This window comes from Anguilla anguilla, chromosome 9 (genome assembly GCF_013347855.1).
Source record: "Anguilla anguilla isolate fAngAng1 chromosome 9, fAngAng1.pri, whole genome shotgun sequence".
Taxonomy (NCBI): Eukaryota; Metazoa; Chordata; class Actinopteri; order Anguilliformes; family Anguillidae; genus Anguilla; species Anguilla anguilla.
In genome coordinates this window covers 6,529,115-6,551,553 of record NC_049209.1, presented here as the reverse complement: position 1 = coordinate 6,551,553, position 22,439 = coordinate 6,529,115, and the positions used below count along the sequence as shown (strand labels likewise).

The 22,439-nt window shown below is 44.7% G+C and overlaps 1 protein-coding gene across 1 annotated transcript in view; it reads right to left on the bottom strand.

Annotated features, from left to right (window-relative positions):
- Window positions 1–7,935: 7,935 nt before the first annotated feature.
- LOC118236124 (serine/threonine-protein kinase NLK-like) overlaps window positions 7,936–22,439 on the bottom strand; it is a 53,632-nt gene continuing 39,128 nt past the window's right edge. The window contains exons 8-11 of the mRNA XM_035434205.1: window positions 14,642–14,728; window positions 13,366–13,564; window positions 10,977–11,070; window positions 7,936–10,628 (exon numbers count right to left, since the gene is read on the bottom strand). Of these exons, the coding sequence (XP_035290096.1) occupies window positions 10,574–10,628; window positions 10,977–11,070; window positions 13,366–13,564; window positions 14,642–14,728 (435 nt within the window). The 3' untranslated portion in view covers window positions 7,936–10,573. The remainder of the gene's footprint in view (window positions 10,629–10,976; window positions 11,071–13,365; window positions 13,565–14,641; window positions 14,729–22,439) is intronic.

Below are 22,439 nucleotides of genomic sequence, written 5' to 3'. Positions count from 1 at the left end.
GGTGACGGAGGTGTCCCCTGAAACACTTTCCCTGGTCCCACCCTTCCCACGCCGCTCTTGTGTCACGGAGGAATCTCGTTCCCCCGTTTGTCAACCCGGGCTGTTGTAATGGGAGGCGCCGTCACGCTCGTCTCGGGGCGACAAAAGGGAACGAGAAAGGGCTGACAGTAAAAGCCAGCGCGGGACAAGAGATAGTGTCAGCGCGCCGCTAAGGAGACGGACCTGCGGGCGGTGGGAGGGGAAAGGGGCAGACGGGGAACGCCGTACGCGAAAAGAGAAAGGACCGCGGGCTCAAAGGTGGCGGCGTCCGCGGGGCGAAGAAGACCTTCGACTGGAGCTGGAGTGGTGCCGGCTTTCACCGCCCACCGATATCGTGGATCATTTTCATTGCGAGCTGAGCGCCGTCGTTACACACACACACACGGCATCAATTTGAGCTTTTACAATATGCACTTACAGATGTCAACAGAGAACAAGTGGTAATGCTATCATATTAAGAAAAAAATATGCCGGTTGCTAGGGTCTTCTCTCCCGCACATGCTGTACATTTCCAAATCGCTCACGCCCTATAAGCGAACGGGGTGTGTTATTAAAGACTCGATGCTATCATGGCGCTTTTGATGGGACCGCCATCTAGCTTCAGCACTTGTCTTTTCTGCTGCTTATTAGTCTGCTCCTAAGGCCTGGAGCTCAACTCCATTTCACCCTGAATCACTGGCTTTAGTATCTCCATTTCATCAGAATTGCTCAAGCATTTGAGAAATATATCGACGTTCCCTCTTGATCGTTCCGCGCCCCTCAATGTTTTGTAGAGTTGTTCGGCGAAGGATGGAAAAAAGAATGACTAAAGTATTGGAGAAGAGCAAATTAGGCACAGACTGCATGCGCATTACTTTATGGACATTTTAGAGCACAGCTCTGTTGGCAACTGCTACGCATCATTTCAGTTTATGATTGCTGTCAGATGTTTGCCTCATACGCTGACTTCGTGTCAGTCAAGCTCAACACCGACAGCAACAGGTGATTATTCTGCACGCCATGCTAACCTTTATCCTTGTTTATTGTTTATTGTTTGCACTATGTCCATGTTTATGTTTATTTTATTTTATTTATATTTATTGTTATGCATCATCAGACCAAAGCAAATCCCTTGGTTATAGGTTTTATATTTGTATAATTATATGATGATACTGTTTTAATTAAACTGGAATTAATTATTTAATGAATATTAAATTGTTTTAACTATATAAATATTCTTGGGAGTTTATTGTGGTCCTTGGTATTTATATGAAGGTATTATGTGTGTTGTTACAATTGCCCCCATATGCTGTTACAATCGCCCCCGCACATGGGGGCAGATGTAACATTTGACGTCTAGTGTTTCAATCAATATTGTGACTCTAACATTGCGTGTAAAAACATTTGATGACTGTTAACAAGTAGAACACAGATACAAGTTACCTACATAAAAATTGTATCCAAATAGTTAAAGAGGTTTTTGCGTAATGACATAAAAACCAAAAATTGTTACAATTGCCCCCGGTCTCCCCTACGTGAAAACCTACTTGGCAATAAACCTGTTTCTGATTCTGATGTCCACGAATGGCGGCTGTATTTTGGTATTGAGGAAAAACGTCCAATTTTCTGTTCTACCATAGAAATTCCATTTTGAGCTAACAGTGGAGGTTTGAGATAAGTTCACACTGATGAAATAGCAAAAAAAAAAAGAAAAAAAGAAAAAGAAACAAAAGACTGAATGTAATTGGTGTTGTTTTCATGGTTAGTAGCTGATGTTTGTGGTCAAAGAAGGCCATCTCCAAAGCATCTACTGCTGTAAAATGCCTTTTTATGAACTGAAGAATACTTACAGCAGCACCGTTCACAACAAGAATTGTGGAACTTGCTGATGCACTCACTGCAAGGCACACATCTAGAAGATGGATTTGAAGAGGCTTACAGCCGTATTGAGTTCACATGGAAAGGCCATGTCAGTTATACTCCCTCACTGTCTCAGTCCAGTGCCCCTCAGAAGCTTTACCTTCCACTCGTGAAGAAGAGCACTCCATCCTCTATGCTCCCCACTATCTCATTGTGCTCCAGATCAGTACATGCAGAGAGAAGCACACAGTTACACAATAAAACAATCAGCTAAATATACTGTAATAATGCAGTTGAATTATGACACGTTTTCTCCACACATTTGGCGAGTCCAGTTTGTCTTAAAAGACAAAATTGCCTTGAGTTCAGTATTGTAAATTTCCACCGAAAACTTCTTCAACTGCCAAAAATATTTCATGAAAATACATGAGACAGTAACACTTTTCCTTGGTTATTAGTAGTGAAATCCTTGAACGATAGCACCACCTGCAGGTTATTCAGATGAACTAGAATCATGTCTGAATCAATTTTTCACTCTCAACAACTTGTCTGCAACGATTGCTCACATGAAATATTTAGAACATTGCTGAACTCAGACAGCATAAATTGTTAGTAAACGTTGCTATTACAGATTCATTTTACATCTTACATTCATCCGAGTATAACAGACACTAAGGTTTTTATTAGAGGCCCAAGCACTGCAGGTTCTGGAACCGTGTTGGGATTGTTCAGATTTTTATTAAAGGTTTAAGCACCACAGGTGCTGGAAACCAATTGGGAATTGTTCTGATTTTTATCAGGGGTCCAAGCACAAAGTGCTGGAACCCTAAGGTATTTGTAGTAGTTATTATTATTATTATTATTATTATTATTATTATTATTATATATTATAAACTTTACAGAGGGAGCCAAGTTAGACACTCATTGGTGGCACTATAGCTCTCAGTTGAATATACTAACTTGGAAAGGGCACAACTCCTGCCCTGTTTGATATAGAGACATTAAACCCCAGCAAAACAGTGGTACTTTTACAAGGTACATCCGGTAGATTTCCCACCATTTTGAATAAATGTAAAACACATAAAAGACATCTCCTATACATTTTGACCAAATTGCATGAGACTTGGCATGCTGCATCTACTCAAAAATTATTTTTTAAAGTTATATCATCATAGTTGCTACACTTAAATATGTTATCACCGGAAGCCAATGATTTTGCATGTGGGCAGGGCCTTTTACAAAACTGCTAATATTTCCCAAAAGGTTTGACATAAAGAGATGAAAATTGGTGGGTCTTTTGATAGCTTAGTCCTGAGGACAAATGCAAATAATGGTGCTTAGAAAAAAAAATCTAAACATTTTTGTTGTTGACGAAAGGAATAAGCTGACCGCATTAGAAATATGCATATGCATGTTTTTCATTTGCATATGAATTTGTGACTGTGAGTGCTTAATTGCTGCTTGCAGCTATATGTCATCAACTTCTTCCTCTGGAACATATCTGTATACCTTATGTGTCAACACCATCTTGGATTGCTTCCATGGAAATGCTATTAACCATTTTCCTCTGTCCCCAGTAATAATATGAATGAGACCTATGAAACTGGGCATTTTGGTAGAGGGGACCATATGGTGAATCCGTGATTTTGGCACTGAAGGTCACCATTTAGAGTTTTCCACCATTTTGAATTTGTTGAAAAACCTTTAAACAACATCCCCTCCTAGAACGTTTGACGTAAAACCACTTGACGAACATGGTCGTTTTGGCAGAGGGGACTACCAAATGGTGAATCGGTCATTTTGGCAGTGATGTCCACCATTTCGCGTTTTCTGCCATTTTGAATTTGTTGAAAAACCTTCAGAAGACATTTTCTCATTTGATGTATCAACACGGAACTTACAACCCTTCTACTTAAGGACAAAATGGTCGAAGATAAATGAATAAACCACGGTTAAGGCAGCCTGCATGCGTTTCCAATGCCAAGCAAAGCAGCGCCACGGTCTTAGGACAAAGACTGCCAATTCCCTTCTGTAATTTTCCTCCGGCGTTTGAATCCAGAGGATATCTCCTATGACCAAGTTAAAGAGACAATTCAATTCCAATTTTTAAAGAGACAATCAAATCTACAGTGTTGAATAGAGGGCAATTTATTCAAACATGATTATGTCAATACTGAGTTACACAACGGAGGGTAAAAAAAAAAAACGAAAGGCCGCAAACTTGATAGAATCCCTTGTGCAGGAGATTGTGGGCGTGACCTCTTCTTGATGGGTTCTTCAGAGAGGCTTCCTGTTGTGGAGTAAAATCATTGTTTGCTTGGCTTGGGCTGGTACTGAAAATTGCACACGGAGAAACCCTCATCATGATTATCTCCAGTATTTGTGGGCGCTAGGGGGTGGGTATAGGAAAGGCTCTAGTCTTTCAAGAGCATCATTGGACTTGCTTTTATATCATTACATTATTGTGGGGTGGAAGGCCCACCATCCAGGGAATTTACAGATTAGTTTGAATCACACCATATGTATTTAGCTCAGAGTTGCTGTACTCTTGAAAGGGTTTCCTTTACTTGCCCCTGTGTATGTATAACCGTCGTCTTACTACAGACAAAAATGTGAAATTTCACATATTATGTTTTGTCAAAGAGTGAGGCAGTACCTCAAGTGCCTTGGATCAAGTTTGTTTATTTTTAGAAGTATAAAATTACTTACAGTTAGCCTAAGTGCTTGCATGTAACTTGGCCCTTGGCCCAATCTTACCAACTGAAGAAAATATATTCTTTCAAACATTATATTTGCACAAAATATTGCATGTACAAATCTTTCTCTAAAATACCGCCCACCCTCTCCCCCCACCCCCACGCAATTATATTAGCCGGTTGTCACTCTAGAGGTACCACTTTATGTTCTGCACCCACACAAGAAGAGTTCCACCTGAAGTGTGTGTGCTTCGCTCATGCATTCTCATGAGACATGGAGGTACTGTCTGGCACACGCTACACTTGGCAATATGAAGCCACCTATGTTATCCCACAACAGACTCTCAGTCTTACCGAGCTGATTCGTACCTGTGCCTTAAATCTACAGTTACTGCACAGGGTCAAGCCTGTGTCTTAAACCTACAGCTACTGCACAGGGTTAAGCCTGTGCCTGTGTCTTAAACCTACAGCTACTGCACAGGGTCAAGCCTGTGTCTTAAACCTACAGCTACTGCACAGGGTCAAGCCTGTGCCTTAAACCTACAGCTACTGCACAGGGTCAAGCCTGTGCCTGTGCCTTAGACCTACAGCGACTGCACAGGGTCAAGCCTGTGCCTTAGACCTACAGCTACTGCACAGGGTCAAGCCTGTGCCTTAAACTTACAGCTACTGCACATGGTCAAGCCTGTGCCTTAAACCTACAGCTACTGCACAGGGTCAAGCCTGTGCCTGTGCCTTAGACCTACAGCGACTGCACAGGGTCAAGCCTGTGCCTTAGACCTACAGCTACTGCACAGGGTCAAGCCTGTGCTCCTTCCCCAACTGAGCCACTTTGGAGCCCATTGTGGATTTGAGAATCTTATGTCTTCACACATATTCAATATAAGGGCACAGCTACTTAGTCTAACTTTCCACAGGATATCTGCTGTGTGCATATATGACATCCCTTCATGGCTGCTAAAACCGACCGTTTCCATCACAGAAATGGCTATTAGAAATTAATTCGAAGTAGCATTGAAGGCAAAGTGTGACAATGCTTCGAAGCTCATTCTATCGCATGTACCTTAAAATGTGGTGACAGGAAATAAAGGCCAAAGTGAATATTTTGTTTTATTGCCTCAATTAATGGTTTTTATAATCGCAGACAATACTGTACTGTACAATGTACTGTAGCTGAGCTAAAACTGGTTGCTGTCATGAAAGAAATGAATGGAAATTACGTCAGAAGACTCTGATTTTGAACTTTGTATCAGAGAGACTCCAGTACACTGTATTGACGAGCAAGAATAAATGTCTGCAAATAAAACAAAGTGAATGTGCTAAAAATAAAACATCAACGTCACAGTGGCTGAATGGACTGCTGAAACACAAGGGTTCTGTGGGCGTAGTGACATACAGTATTGTTAGATGAAGTCGGTTAAATCTTAAATGGATTAAATTGCCAGAAAGGCCTTTGTCAACGTATGTTGTTTGTATGCAAAGAATCTTGAAGAGAAGATCCTGGCCCTTGAACAATTAGCATTTTTATAGCCCAGATGCAACACAATAACTATTATACAGTATTATGCTCTAGATAATAATTCTCAGTAAATGATGTTTGGATATCTTCTGAAAAGTGAAACAAGAAAAAGATTATTGCTGCTGACTTCTAAGCCACAAGCCTATGCTTACTCCAATAATATCACTAACTACAAAGATGACAAATGCCATTCATCAATAATAAGATTAAAGTTCATTTTATTATTAGTGAACAAGCTTGAGTTTTATCTGTTAAAATACATAAAATGAAATACATTGTTCAGAATAAATGACTAAATGAAATATATTTCATTTATTTCACTTGTTGAATTGATGATATTAAGATGGTTTTTCATTATATTAATATAAAAATCACATGTAATTGACTCCTAGAAATATGGTTTAGGGTAAAAATTAAGGATTCGCTAAAGGCAAGATTAGGGAAGTCTTTGATTTGGGCCAATAAAATTTAATCACTCTTGTGGTGAAAAAACACTATAGAATGTAATACAACAACAGTGTATTTTAATAATTTTCAATAGAAAATAATTTTAAAGTTACTTTAAAATCTTTATTTTACATGTTTAAAATTGACAATGTATATTGTTTATTACCATGCATAATTATAATTCATTAATATAAAAATCAGACATTTGATGACATATAAATAAGGTTTAGGGTTTGGAAAACTGTAAGCATATATTTGAAGCAAGATAAAGATTATTTTTAGGGACAAGGGAAAGGATTAGTGCAAGGGATAGTTCTTGATTTGAATGATCAAAATGTTTTTCACTATCAGAGCCTAACACTATAGCCTATTTTCATATAGTATGTCTTCATATTTTTTCAGTGAAAAATTGTTTTCATATAAATTACTTTTGCAACCTGTCCTTGTATTTCTTTTGCTGAATTGATGATATTTAAATTGTTACATTCCATCTTAATATGGGGAATGGGTTAGCGCAATATTTTCAGTATTGGGATGTAACCTATCACCGTGGGCATTTTGATATTTTTCACTGAAATACTGTTTTGACAATACATTACTTTTAAAACATTTGTGTGTGTTTGTTTCTTTTGTTGAATTGAAAACATTTACATCATTTTATATTCGATCTTAATATAAAACTTTCATTTGATTTGTTGACTCCTTAGGACCCTCCAGGTACTCATACATTGTATGCCATAAATAATAAAGTATACACATTTAAAAAAAAAAAACACAGTCAAGGAAAAATATGAAACCTGTTTTCCCCAATCTGCGATCCAATTTGCTATTGTGTGTTATTGGCCTGGTTCCTTTAGTTCAGTGACTGGGTGCAGCACACAGTCATTAATTGCAAAGAATCACAAATACACACCTTTATTTAAGATTATGTTAATTTGTCCATTTACCTTCGGTCCCCTAAAATGGGATACTGTGTGTAAGAGGGCTTGTGAATCCCTTATTGGACAATTCAATGTTGAGCAGACACCCTAGTTGCACCACACATACTATCCACTAGATGGCAGCACAAAACTGTAAATAAAAGTGCTCAAGTGAACGTCTTGAAAATTCTTTTGGCAAAATAAAATGTTATAGAATCCAGGACTTTTTTTAAATTAAGTACATTCGAAAAAATGTACTTAATTACCATTACCTCTGAATATGAACTTCAAATATAAAAATCTTGGAAAGCACTAGTACCAGTTAAGATTCCTTCCGAAACATTTTGCAGAATTCACTCAAAACACACCGTTTTATTTTGGTCTGGTTTTGATAACTTTATTCAAACGTTACTGCATTTTTGTACTCGTACTCTTGTACAAATTCAGAATCGCTAAAAGTAAATATGACACAATCTCCACACAGCCACTTTAATCATCAGGTCCCACAGGTTTAGAGGGTCACGTATCCCAAAACACAGGTAAGATTTATGTTAACGTCTAACAGTCCAAAAACCATTTACAAAGGATTTTAAATACAGAGATTTGTTTTTTTTGAATCTTACGTTGTCCATACAGGTGAAAAAACAGCTTTCTTGTTTTAAATATAAAAGCTTAAGGGACATTCAAGTTTTACATCTCCACTTTAAAATGAAAAAACAGGTGGAGGAAAATAGCCAAGTCATTAAGCTCAGGAGGTAGAGACCAATAATGTCAACCCATTATATACATATACACACAATAATTCAGTGGGTTTTTTCAAAGATCTGGAGAGTCAAATTAAAACAATAATATTAACAAAATGAAACAATAAAGCAAAAACAAATAATAATTTTTTTTTTTTCCAGTACTCATTTCTACATCTCAGGAGAACACACAGATACAATTAACATGATTGGTTATGCATTTTTCATTTTTGCTTTTTTCTTCTCTCAATAACATTCCCATAACTTATTTACACTTTCCAGTGCAGGCTATTGAATTAAAAAAAAAATAAAAATAAAAAAACGAAGAGAAATGGACTGACACATTGACATATGAAGAGTGAAGGACAAAGTCACTATACAGTTGTACAAGAGGTACATTATCGTCACACCAGAAAGGTTCTGAACATTTAAGCTGAAGAACAGCAACATGCTCACACATCTGTAGATCACAGCAACATTTTTTTTAAAGTTGTTGCAACTGTCTTTGTATACAAGTGTATATTGACTTCTGCCTAATCCTGTAAATACTTCTTAAAAATAAGATAAAATTCACAGCTCTAAAAATGTACAGGCTAGGTAACCTTCGATACAGCAGTACTGTTCAGTTTCCATCGACTCGCTCTCTGTCAGCTACCGCCTCCCAGTAAACCCATCCATTATTAATGGTATTTACACAATATTTCATAGGCCATGAGAACGCATGTCATGATGTTTGAAAAGAACACCGACCATATTAAAAATACATTGAGTAATTAAGCTCTGATGGCGTTTCTGAGCAGTGGCAAAGCAGAGCAGTGGGGTGTATGTACACACAAGCGAATATATGGACCTATCGCCCAGCGTAACGAAGGGAACAGAAGCTGAGTCGCTGTCTTCCTCTTTATGAATAAAGTCTCTCAGTCAGAATACTGTCAGCATTGTGGCACCACCCTCACCCCCACCCCCACCCCCGCCCCCGCCCAGCAGAGCTGCAGTTCTGGCTGGCGGGAGACAGGAACAACAATCTGAGGACCTGAAGTGACGCCCCTCTCCAACGGGTGACAGCCACTGCCAAGCACCGCAGTCATCGGTCACACACAGAAAACCTTTTTTTAAAAAACCTTCGGTCCGGATCGGGAAATAAATTACGTACTATGGTCTGGAAATGGTTCGCCCACATCTCGGAACCTCTCCTCTCTTCAGCTCTCTTCTCAAGTATTTCCTTCTGAAATGGTTATTTTGGCTTGACTTGCGGGTTGTTTTTTTTTTTGGGTGTTTCATTCTACGACCGGTCATTTGCATCTCCATACGGAGACGGGCCCTTGGGCAGCTAAACAGCTGCTAGATGCTACAAGAAGGGTATAAAGCAGTATTAAAAAAAAAAAAAAAAATTTAACAAAATAAAACAATAATAAAAATCACATGCAGGGGTGGGCGTGGCCATTTTGTATATATTACACTGCGTCGGGGCGGAGCTAACACGTTCTTTGTTGGGTGCAGTTTGCAAAGGGGCCAGGAACACAAGGCCCCGGCCTGTGTGTGTGTTGCACCTGCAGTAACATACGGGCGCAGGTGTGAGGAAGGGTGGGGGCGAAACCCTGGATCAGACCCGCTGGATGGGAGTCTACAGCTCACACAAGGGCTAATAAGAGCTCTGACACCGAGCGGTGCCCGGACGCCCCCCACGCTCGAACCCGGTCACGGCGCCCGCTGCGCGCCTCGACCTTTGACCCCTGCGCCAGACGAGCAGCGCAGGAGCTGCGGGGGGGGGGGGGGAGAGAAGGAGCAGAGCAGCCCAAGGGGGTGAAACCGGGCCGTACTGTATAACAGTAATCAACATTCGGACGCAGCACCGCCCCACAGATCGAACGCAGAGAGCCGGGGGGGGGGGGCGACGCGTCTGCCTCGTCTCCGCGGACAGACGCCGCCGAGGGGAGCTGGGCCGCGGCCCTTCAGCCGGCGAGTCACCGGGCCGGTCCCGGTGCTTTCTCCATCGCCCCCTACTGGTCTGGAGCCGCTCCTTCAGATTGATCCGAACGTGCAGGAGCCTCACCACGCCTCGCTAGCAGCTGTGTGTGTGTGTGTGTGTGCAGGTGCGCGTTGCTCTAACGCACACCCTCCGATTCAGGCAAAGGCTCACACACACGTAATACCCCTCCCTCCTGCACCCCACCCCACCCCCCTCTCCGTCCCTGTCATAAGTGGTCGACTATTTAGAAACTTCATCAGTAGATATTACAGTACGAACGTGATCAACATTGCTAGTTCTAGACTCCAGTGAAATGCTACGTAGTTCTGCTATGTCTTCAGTAGTCTGCCGTGCGCTAGAGGGTGGGCTGCTGGTGTGTGTGTGTCCGCAGCGTTCACAGTCTATTCCCACACCAGGGGGGACGGGGGCATCTCAGACGGCTGGGCCACCGTGGAGCTGAAGAGGGGGAAGGGGGAGGGAGAGAGAGGAACACAACAATGAGGAAGAGCGACTTCTACACACCTCTTACACACGGCTCTCTGCTTCATCTGCTCAATGACACAGCCTGCAGTGCAACTCACGTCGAGCCAGCTCGCTAATGCGAAAAACAGCAAAAAGAAAACCTCCCAGAAGGGAAAGGTATTTTACGCTACGCTGGAAGGCTGCTGTTGAAGCAGGCATCCTGAGAGAGCGTGCAGAAGATGGCGGGAACACAGTCTGGGAACACAGTGTGGGACACAGCACAGGAACACAGAGCAGGAACGCAGCCCGGACGCAGGCGTGAACCTGGGCTTCTCACCGTACCTGATGAAGCTCTTGAAGGCCGCAGACTGGGGGTTGATGCACAGGGGCACCCGGCTGCCCTTCTGCTGCTCCAGGATGAACTGGTGGATGATCTCTGCGGAGCGGGAACAGCGACAGGGAGGGGAACAGGTCACTCAGCGCTCACCGCTAACTGTGTCACTGAAGAGCGCCATTCACCCGGCCAGCTCAGCTCAGCATATATCCTGACCAGTGGGATGCGACGCTTTGAAGTGTCTATTTATATACATATATTATGCAATTTACGGTCAAGTGTTTCCTGCTCGTTTTTTAATCTCATGCCTGTTAAATGTCTGTACTTTTATGGCTGTCGTGCAAAATGTGGTCTGTGTTGTTTTAACCTTTGTATACCTGCCTGCAAAGCAAATTTCCCTTCGGGGACAATAAAAGTATTGATTGATTGACTGATTGATTAATGTCATGATACCAGAATTTTGAATTTGATACCAATACCAGTTTTAGTATCGCAGTTCTCGATGCTGTTTATCGAACGTTGAAAAAATGAAAGTCAACATGCTCCGCTCCCCTTGGTTAAAGCATAAAGAAAACACTATTAATAAGTTAAATTTTAAAAAATGTGAACTTCTCCTAAAAATAAACAACTCTCTTAACATCATAGATAGCAAAGAAGAGCTGAGTTTCATCACTGAATTTATTGGGATGGCAGGAATTCCATCTGCCAAGATACGTCTTGGCGAGGCGTGCCCCATACCTACACAGCACCGAGAGCTTCCTACAGAAGTGACCACAAGACTCCCAGCCCTTAAGAACATTAACTTCTGTACCTTCTGACCTCAGGTAAAACACACAAAGTACAAATACAACATGTCCACACAATAAAGACCCAAACATGGGTTATTGGGTTTTCTTTTTCTTCTCTTTCCTGCCGATTTCATCATCACAAATGCTCCAGTCCCACAATCAATAATCATCATATAAGGCTGAGAAATACGAAAGAAACTGGTTTTGGTAAGCCTAGGGGTTTGGCCTCTGTCTCTGACTGTTTGGAGCATCATTCAGACAAAAGGGAGCAAAACTCAATAATTGCAAAGGGCCTGGTAGGCCAAGGAAGACCTCTACAGTTGTCGACAAATGGCAGCAACAGACTCCAAAGGTCATCAAAAGTCTGGAATCAAGACGATATATACTGAAAGCTCTTATGCTTGTACTAAGAAGGCAAGTGAACACCTGACTCATAAGTCAGGCCCCGCTGTTGCGGTCCAGCTGTGCGGTCCAGCTGTGCGGTCCAAAAATGCTGTGATTTCTACATGGTGAAACCAAAATGTATAAGAACCTTTGATTAAACTGAGAATCTGCACTGTACTGAACCGTTTTGTAACAAATCTAAAATTGTCGAGTACAGAACCAAATCAAATTATAAATACTGCATATACAAATAATTTCTTGATTTGGCTCTGTACTCCACAGTTTTAGTTTATAATGATTTCACAGGTGCTTAAAGTTCAGCTTTTATGAATGGGTATTTTTATACATTTTGCTTTCGCCATGTAGAAATGTATTTATACACTTTCTATACATAGCCCCGCCCCCCCATGTAAAATAAACCTTTGAAACCAATTCACTAATAATATACACTTTCCAGGGAAGGTGTTACAGTAGACAGCAGTTTGACTGAAACATAATTAAAATACAGGAAGTGCTACTTAACAACGTTAGAGAAGAAAAGAGCGTGCTCTGTGTCTGACGAAGCCTTCCAGTAAGGACAGTAGCTGTGTGTCCCTTCCGCCGCTTCTGTGCCACGGATTCGCTGGCCTTCACGGCCGCATGGCCCACTAACCAGTATAGCACTGACCCAGCCGCGGGGCATTGTGGGAAGCTTTCGCGTTAATGAACGGTTAACCACCTCGAAGCCTGGCTAATCCCTCAGTGGAAAAACGTGCAGGGAGGGGAAGGAGCCCGGGGTTATTTTCGGCTACCTCCAGAGCAAAGCCAGGCTTAAGCCAGCCCAGTCTCTAATACCTGCTGACAGAACGGGGCTCCGCGGCTCTGGGACCCAACTGCTGGAGCCTAATTAATAACTGGGGCCTAGCGAAGGATTTCATTACCGCACGGTGATCTGCACATTATTATTTTGACCCCTGTCTTCCTTTAAAAAAAAAAAAAAAAAAAAAAAAAAAAAAAAAAAAAAAAAACTTTTCCCACTCCTTCTTGTCTTTCTTTTGTCCCTGAAAGTTGGATTCATTACCGCAGCCTGTCACTTCGCTTCACTTCGTCCCGCATCCACTTTGGGATGGCGCACACCGACACACGGGCCTCTCTGGGGTTTCTCCTGGGTTGTTTTTGGCGGCTTGGCTGTCGCGCTTGCAGAGGAACGTGCCGGAAAGCGAGAAGAGGGCGAGGGCGAACTGACCTTTCACCTGCCGCACGGAGGTCAGGTTCTTCTCGAAGCCGTCGTCAAACTTGGAGCTGGTGACCGGCTCGAAGTCGCTGGTGTAGACCCGCCCGGACGAGGTGGTGTAGCAGCACTTGCACATGCAGGTGTGGTACCGCAGCCGCCCCTCGTCCAGGTAAGGGTGGGCCAGCGCGTCCTTCGCCGAGATCCGTTTGGACTAAAAATACAGAAATGCGGCAGTCACAGCAGAGCCCGAGTGTAATGCAGCTCTTGCGTGCCTGTATCCATTTTACAGTCTTTGTAAAGAGTCTGAAGTCAGAGCTTTACTTTGTGTCTTTCAATTTTGCTCACCACTGCAGAAGCTGCAAGGGCTTTTCTCTTCTGCACATTCTATACACTGCTACCATTAACAAACAACCACTAGAGGGCGCTTTGTCGGACCATTTCTCTTACTCGCAGGCATCACCTGCTGATTGTAGGATAATATGGATCCTCAATATCCATGTTGCCCTTGGCATAGATCAGCCTGTGTGTCTATATGTGAGAAATCTATACATGCAATCAGCCACCTGCACGTAGGAGCAATAAATCTCTCCGCCATCAATTGCAGCCTATTAATCTAGAAGGAACACTGCCACAGGTGTTTATGGACAGTTTCTCCTTGGAGGGTCCCTGTGTTTATGCTCTTAGGGTCAGGTGACGTGATGGCCATTGTAGCAGCGACTGGGCGTCGTAAATCTTGGACCTTTTTATTGGCTGGAGCCTGGTCCTCACCGCGAACAATGAACTCATCGGAGAGCTAGGCCCCTCTAGGCCGTCGGGACACTCCCAGGCAGAGCAGAGCACAACGGCCAGCCGCAGGCTAGTGGCTGAAGATGCTTATACGACCAGAAAATGGTCTTAATGTTTGTGTGGGGGGGCTGTACACAATGGCACTCCTTCCCATTACTATAGCAAAAAAACAAAAACAAAATGACATTTGTTTTTATTTTATTTTTTGTACTGCGCTTTACATTATTGGATGTCTTATTGTATCATATTCGTAGCCATCAACGTCTGGTTCTTATTTGGTCATGGTTTTTGAAGTAAAGAATTGGAATGTTTTTTTTTTAAAACAGAAAAAAAGCCAATTTTTTTTGTGGAAGGCATATCCCACATCACTTCCTGCTGTATCCGACTCCACCACTCAAAAGAGCAGAGTTCAGGAGGTGCTGGCGACAGCGCTGACCTTTGACCTGGAATAGGGACGTGGAAATGATACGTGCGTGCTTAGCCACTCGTCGTGCTCACTCACGGGGTCGAACACCAGCATTCTGCACAGGAGGTGAACGGCTTCATGGGTGGCCTGGCTGGACAAGGTGTACAGGACAGGAAGTGATGGCTGCGGAGGAAAGGAAGTGACACGGCAGTCAGTTACAAGACTTTCACCTTTAGCTTTGAAACACTTGACACTAAATTTGCACACATGACAATAAACTATAGCTGCTAAAAGGGCTGGTCGGATTTCACGGCCGACATGATTAAAATCTTACTGAGGAACTACAAGAATATAAGATTGCCCATGTGTTTTATCGAGATAAAATCACTTCTTTCAGGGAACACTTAGCTTCGGCACATCTGAGGAGGATGTGAGGTTGGGGCACAATGTGCAAGCTATTTTTACCCTGCCTAATTACTGCCCCCGCCCTCCTCTACCTCCACCACTGTGATTGAAAAGCCCAGCAGAAATCATTTGTTTTCCTTGATTAGGTTCTTGCGAGCGCACAGACGCAGGCCTTACTGGTGATTCACACTTCAGATTGCACACTTCCTTCACACAAGCTGTTTTTTTTTTTTTTTTTTTTTTTTTTTTTTTTTGCCCCAAGGTTTCTTCCTGTTGTTTGAAGGCAGTAAATGAGGGAGGGAGTTTCAATATCACTTTTAATGGTGGAGAGAGGGAGCAGACCTCAGTATTGTATGGTTAAGGGTGGTAGAGAGAGAGAGAGAGACAGAGCAGACCTCAGTATTGTATGGTTAAGGGTGGTAGAGAGAGAGAGAGAGCAGACCTCAGTATTGTACGGTTAAGGGTGGTAGAGAGAGAGAGAGAGAGAGAGAGCAGACCTCAGTATTGTATGGTTAAGGGTGGTAGAGAGAGAGAGAGAGAGAGAGAGAGAGAGAAGACCTCAGTATTGTATGGTTAAGGGTGGTAGAGAGAGAGAGAGAGCAGACCTCAGTATTGTATGGTTAAGGGTGGTAGAGAGAGAGAGAGAGAGAGAGAGAGAGAGAGAGAGCAGACCTCAGTATTGTATGGTTAAGGGTGGTAGAAAGCGAGAGAGAGAGAGAGAGAGAGAGAGAGCAGACCTCAGTATTGTATGGTTAAGGGTGGTAGAGAGAGAGAGAGAGAGAGAGAGAGAGAGCAGACCTCAGTATTGTATGGTTAAGGGTGGTAGAGAGAGAGAGAGAGAGGGAGCAGACCTCAGTATTGTATAGTTAAGGGTGGTAGAGAGAGAGAGAGAGAGAGAGAGCAGACCTCAGTATTGTACGGTTAAGGGTGGTAGAGAGAGAGAGAGAGAGAGAGAGCAGACCTCAGTATTGTATGGTTAAGGGTGGTAGAGAGAGAGAGAGAGAGAGAGAGAGAGAGCAGACCTCAGTATTGTATGGTTAAGGGTGGTAGAGAGAGAGAGAGAGCAGACCTCAGTATTGTATGGTTAAGGGTGGTAGAGAGAGAGAGAGAGAGAGAGAGAGAGAGAGAGAGCAGACCTCAGTATTGTATGGTTAAGGGTGGTAGAAAGCGAGAGAGAGAGAGAGAGAGAGAGAGAGAGCAGACCTCAGTATTGTATGGTTAAGGGTGGTAGAGAGAGAGAGAGAGAGAGAGAGAGAGAGAGATAGCAGACCTCAGTATTGTATGGTTAAGGGTGGTAGAGAGAGAGAGAGAGAGGGAGCAGACCTCAGTATTGTATAGTTAAGGGTGGTAGAGAGAGAGACAGAGAGAGAGAGAGAGAGAGAGAGAGAGCAGACCTCAGTATTGTATGGTAAAGGCTGGTAGAGAGAGGGAGCTGTAGTGGACAGTGTCATCTAGTCTTGCTGAGGTCTGGATGGCTGACCTCACCCTAGTGATGTCATTTTGTCACAGGGCTAATAAAGCGTCCATTACATTACATTTATCTGGCAGACGCTTTTATCCAAAGCGACATACAATAAGTACATAGCGAAGGTCAATGGAACAACTACAAAACACAGGTCCGATAAGGTACGATACTCATTTTGTACAGTTATTCATAGCTATGAACACATTAAGTCCAGTTCACACAGTAAACATTACTCTGACCTAACCTGTGCTAAGTCAAACTAGGAGGCATTACAACAAGCTAGAGCATCAAGATAATGATACAAAGTACAAAAAGTGCTGGACGGAGGTACATGCAACATGGACGTGGCTTCCACAACCAGCACAGCCCAAAACACACATATCTCACAGTGAGAAGCCACTGCTCACCAGCAGAGCCCTGTCAGTTCCATGAGCACACATTAACTCATCAACAGGGACAACCCCCCTAGGACTGGCCCCCTCAGCGTGAATGAGCTCAGCTCATCGGTGCCGTCCGTCAGAGAGACCCTGCAGTCCTGACGGACAGCCCCGGGCTCCAGAACAGGCCAGAGCCCTCCTGTTCCCCTCCGGCCCTGGCGCTCTGCTGTAGCACCCTCTCTTAGACAAGAGAGACACATGACCTCACCCCCCCACCGCAGCGCTATCCCACGCTATCGCTATCCCTGACGGACAGGCCCGGCTCCAGAACAGGCCAGAGCCCGTTCCCTTCATCCCTGGCGCTCTGCTGTAGCACCCTCTCCCAGACAAGAGAGACACATGACCTCACCCCCCCGCCGCAGCGCTATCCCAGGCTGCTCCGCGTCTCCCTGGTGACGGGGGGGGGGTCCCAGCTGGGTGGGACGGCAGTGAGTGCGCGCCGGAGCGCCCCCCCCCCCCCCCCCTATAGAGGGTGACCCGCCGCGCCCCCCTCTTCCTGATTCGTGATCTACCCTCAGAACCGCTGCTCTGGGCACTCAGAGACGTGATGAGCAGAGACACGGGCGCAGGGGGGAGGCACGGCGGCCATGAAGCAGCAGGCGTGGCGTTATATAATTTATTAAAACGCTTGTTTATCTCCCCGCATGTAATGAAGCATTTCCACTCCCGTTTCCTGCTGTCGAGCGGACCCTGTTAGAGTCTGCTCCGCACTCAAGGGTCCCGCCTGGGTTTACCACAGGAGGTCATCTTCACGGTGTCGAATATGCACATGAGAGCACGCACGCACACACAGGCACACACACACACATACACACAGACACACACACACACACAGGCACACACACACACACACAGACACACACACACACACACACACACATACACACAGGCACACGCACATACACGCACACACATACACACACACACGGACCATACACGCACACACACACACACGCACACATACACAGACAGACACACACACGCACACACACCAACGCACACACACACACACACACCAACCCATGTGCGCACACACGCACACACATGCACACACAAGCACGCAATCCTGCTCCCTTCTGCCCTCTCTCCCTGGCTATCTCTCCATACCCCACACAGCTGGCTTCAGCAACCTCTTGCAGAACTGACAACCTCACCTGGGAATAGGACAAATCAAAGAGAATAACATATAAACATAACAAATGCATGAACCTGGAGGCTGGACTGCTGACCCCCTCCTGGTTTACACAAAGACCAAAAACTGCATCCATAAGCAAACAGACCCACTGGACGGGAATTACTAAAACTACCCTGTAATGCAACTGAAAGTAGATATATGATTTCAAGGAATAAAATCTGGATGTTTTGAAACCAAAAATAATCTGCGTGTCCCAGCAAACGGCTCATATTTGCGAGGGAGGCCACTTACAAAACCAGGCAACCGGCTACAACAGATAGACTGACTCATGCGTGGAGAACGAACCAATACAGGCCTTCACAGCAGTTAGATAAGAGCATGCTTGGGACACAAATCCTTCCTCACAGCATACAAAAACCACAATATCACATATCATGTTACAAATACTTTTTCTCGTACAACACATTGCTTATATTATTGATATCAAATTTGAAAAACGCTCGTGTTCTAAATGGCCTGAAAATAAGGTTCAGCAGCAAGCATTCAACGAGGTGAGAGAACGGTTGCAGACTGACCCCGCCCCCTCAGGACTGCCCAGGGGATTAAATGGCAGCTGCAGTGAACGTGGACTGTCCGTGATTGCGATTGTGTCATAACGGTAATTCCTCCCATTATTATAACCATCATAATCATCATCATTATCATTAATTGAGAGGCCATCTCTCATCCGAGAGACGGTCCCCGGAGGGGAAATCGCCCTTCCAGGAAACGATCCGCTGGCTCGAAGTATGAAATGTTCCGACCTCGAGCCCCCCCCCCCCCCCCATCAGGTAGTCGTCGCTGCTGCGCTGTCGTTCAGCATAAAGCAATGATAATTAACCCAGTCGCTTTCTCCGCAGCTGATGGGAAATACACTGCCTCGCCCAAAAAAAAAAGTCACCGTTTGGATCTTTTTTGGACAGTGCCCACTGCACAAGCCTCTGGATATACAGTGTTATGATCTGGGGTTGCTTCAATTGGTCAGGTCTAGGCTCAGCAACTTTATGCGGCAATAAAAGTCAGCTGAGTATCTGAATGTACTGAATGACCAGGTTATCCCATCAATGGATTTTTTTCTTCCCTGACGGCACGGGCATATTCCAGGACAGCAATGCCAAACTGTGGTTCAAATTGTGAAAGAGTGGTTCTGGGAGCATGAGGAATCATTTTCACACATTAATTGGCCGCCAGAGTCCTGACCTTAACCCCACTGAAAACCTTTGGGATGTGCTGGAGAAGACTTTACGGAGTGTTCGACTCTCCCATCGTCAACACAAGATCTCGGCCAAAAATGAATGCAGTTCTGGACGGAAATAAATGTTGTGACGTTGCATGAGGTCGTCGGAACAATGCCACGACGAACGCGCGCCATAATCAAAGTTAAAGGCGGTCCAACGAAATACTAGAGTGTGCGACTTTTTTTTTTTGTCCAGGCCATGTAGGAAGATAACGAGCGGTGCCGAGCAGCCCCCTGTGTTTCCTCCAAGCTTAGGAGCTGCAGGAAGGCAGATTTTCACCCGAATTTCAGTGCCCAATCTCGGGCGAAAACGTGGCGCTAGGCAACGCGCCAACTGAAGAGCACTCCGACGGCCCCGTGCTAGCGCTGCGGGACCGGACCGCTCGGCACGGCGAACCGAGGGCAGGGCGGGGCCGGCTTCCTCCCGTCACCATCCAAGCAGGGGAGACGGGCTAAAAAATATTACATAAAAAACAAAGTCCGGGTTTAATGACACAAAAAAAGGGCTTCCGCAGATTTAAACCGCGTCCTCCTCGCGCAGGCGCGGGATTTCATCACGCAAAAAAAAAAAAAAAAGAAAAAAAAAGAGGCCCTGCAGCCAGCAGCCGTTGTGAAACAGTCGCAGAAATTCTGAATTGCGAAACATGACGAGATTTACAAAACGCTGCGGCAGAGGGGGCGGGGGGGGGGGGGGGGTAACGTAGAGAGAGAGAGAGAGAGAGAGAGAGAGAGAGTGAGTAATTTCAGGGCCCGTGGTGCTTATTCATGAGGGGGGATACAACACGCTAAGGGAAGGTGGGCCGAGGAACCACCATCTCGCAGAGATAATCCGTGACTCGTTTAGGCGCTTGTGTATAACCTACAGCATCAGCTATGCATTTGCACACATGGTGTTTTTACTGTAAGCATTAATGCACAAATTACATTACTGTACATTGCTGACAGGACACAGGGCAGCACGGGTGTTGTCATAACGACTGAAGCTTACACCACACCTCACGTGGTGGGCGGCGACAGGACAGGGAAGGAGAGCCAATCACCGACGGATTACCCGCACAGCTGCAAAAAACACACAGAGTCACGAGCCAGTCTCTGTGGAGGAATATATTCAGTAGAAACCTGCATTCGTCAGGCAAACGTGTCATGTGATAAAAGATAAATAAGATCCATACAAGCGTGCTACAATTTTAAAGATGCTATGAAGACAAACTCAGTCTTTTGTGTCTGAATCAAAATTGTGCGTGAGTGTTAAGGGTCAGTAATTTACATGCTGGATAAAGGGGGACCACACTCCAAACCCCAACACCCATTGAACTTTAATTCACCAAAACATATCCTGATAGGCTTATTTTCAAAGCTAGATGAATCATGAGACTGACTGAGGGTGAACTGTTCACAATGTTTAGAATCATATATTTATCTACCACCGATCAAGCCAGTACCGCCTGCAGTACTGTTAGGGATGAATCACTGTTCGCTTGAATTTTGATCACGATGTGATCTCAAAATGCACTTCTGTTTATCTTACGGAATCTGATGCAAAGTGAGTTCAACTTTAAAGGGAAGAGAGTGTGAAGCGTTACAGTACATTCATAAGTTACTTCCGTTTTAAAAAAACTGTTGGATTGAATTATCGAATTGTTACGGCTTGTTTCGCTAATGACAAACCATGGTACTGGACAGATCGTTTCAGATGATGGACAGTAACAGTTTAAAATTTAATTTAGATGTCCCCACCATTGCAGTTTGTTCAGTCGAAAGACTATTACAATTTGCTTCCATTCTAAATAAGTAGATAATAAGTAGTATAAAATAACAAGGCATTTACAGTGTGCTTATATGAGAGTTTCAGTTATCAGACTGTTACAGCTTGTTTCAAGTTAGACAACTTGAAGATTGTTGGTTACAGAACTACCTCTGTGACACTGACCCCTTCAAGGTGATCACTGTGCAGTACTGCCCAGGTGTTAGTGAGCTGCCGCGCTCCTTAAAGGTGGCAGTGCCATCCACGACCAAACATGGCGACCCATCCATATCGCTTTCCCCTGTCCTTAATTCAGGATTTTCAGAGTGCTCACTGATCATTCCCCAAGCAGAGAGGGGCCAGCTCTCTCAGAAAGCACCTCCGTGGATGAACAGAGGTAACGACATCCCCACTGAGAGGTTGAAGACCTCTCTTCAAAGTCACAACATCTAAGATTTTTCTTTTCCACCATCTCCGCCCCTTCCTCTTCCTCTCCCCCCCCCACCAGCCTTTGCTTCTTCTTTTGCCTCGCGTGGACTGATCTCAGGAGGCCCGATTGGTCTCGCTCAGGCCTTGAACTCCTCCCTCCCTCCCTCTCCAGCTCCCATTGTTTAAAGAGGGCCTGACCGTGCAGTACAGATCCCCAGCACCTCCCCCAGGAGAAACTCCTGTGACCCCCCCCACACACACCACCCCCGCTCTCTCCCTCTCATCTCACAGCACTCTTCACCTCAGCCAGAGAAGAAAAGGGGAAAGGAGAGAGGGAGAGAAGCAGACAGGCACTGTCCGGGCAGCTGTGGTCTTTCATAATGACCCTTTCATCTCAGTCCCCCCCATCCCCCCCCCCCCTCCCCCTGCCACCCACCCCCAGGCTCGCCCATCTCTCCACCGTGCAACCCCCCCCGGCACTCTCACAGACCCAGGGACGCCACCGCGAATCACAACAAAACACAAATTTACATTTTCCCCGATGCTTATCGGCTTCTCAGGAATTCATTCCAGACTTCGCTGGCGACGCAAGTAATGCTGGGAAAGCGCGACGAGCACGGGGGCGATCCTGAGGGAGATAAGCCGGCCCCCGTCCTCTGCAGCGAGCGCTCCGTCAGGCCATCTTTCGCGGGGCTGAAGCCCCACCCCCATCCACGGACTACCGAATGGCGTGCGTCCAGCCCAAGGATGAGACACGGAGTCATTCTTCTTTTCTTTAAGGCTGGGAAAGATGGAGTGGAGGGAGTGGAGCCACAAGTGGGCAGCTCCTCTCCGGGTGCATTTCGGCTGTAGCCATATCTTGCATTTTCCAGCCAATAGAAAAGCCCCATAATCCCTTTCTTTATCCAGTAATACACTGCAGAGAAGTCTGTCTTAAGCTTTTTTTTCCCTCTCATGTAGAAACTGGCTTCTTTTAAGTTACTTTTTACTTGACAAACTTGTC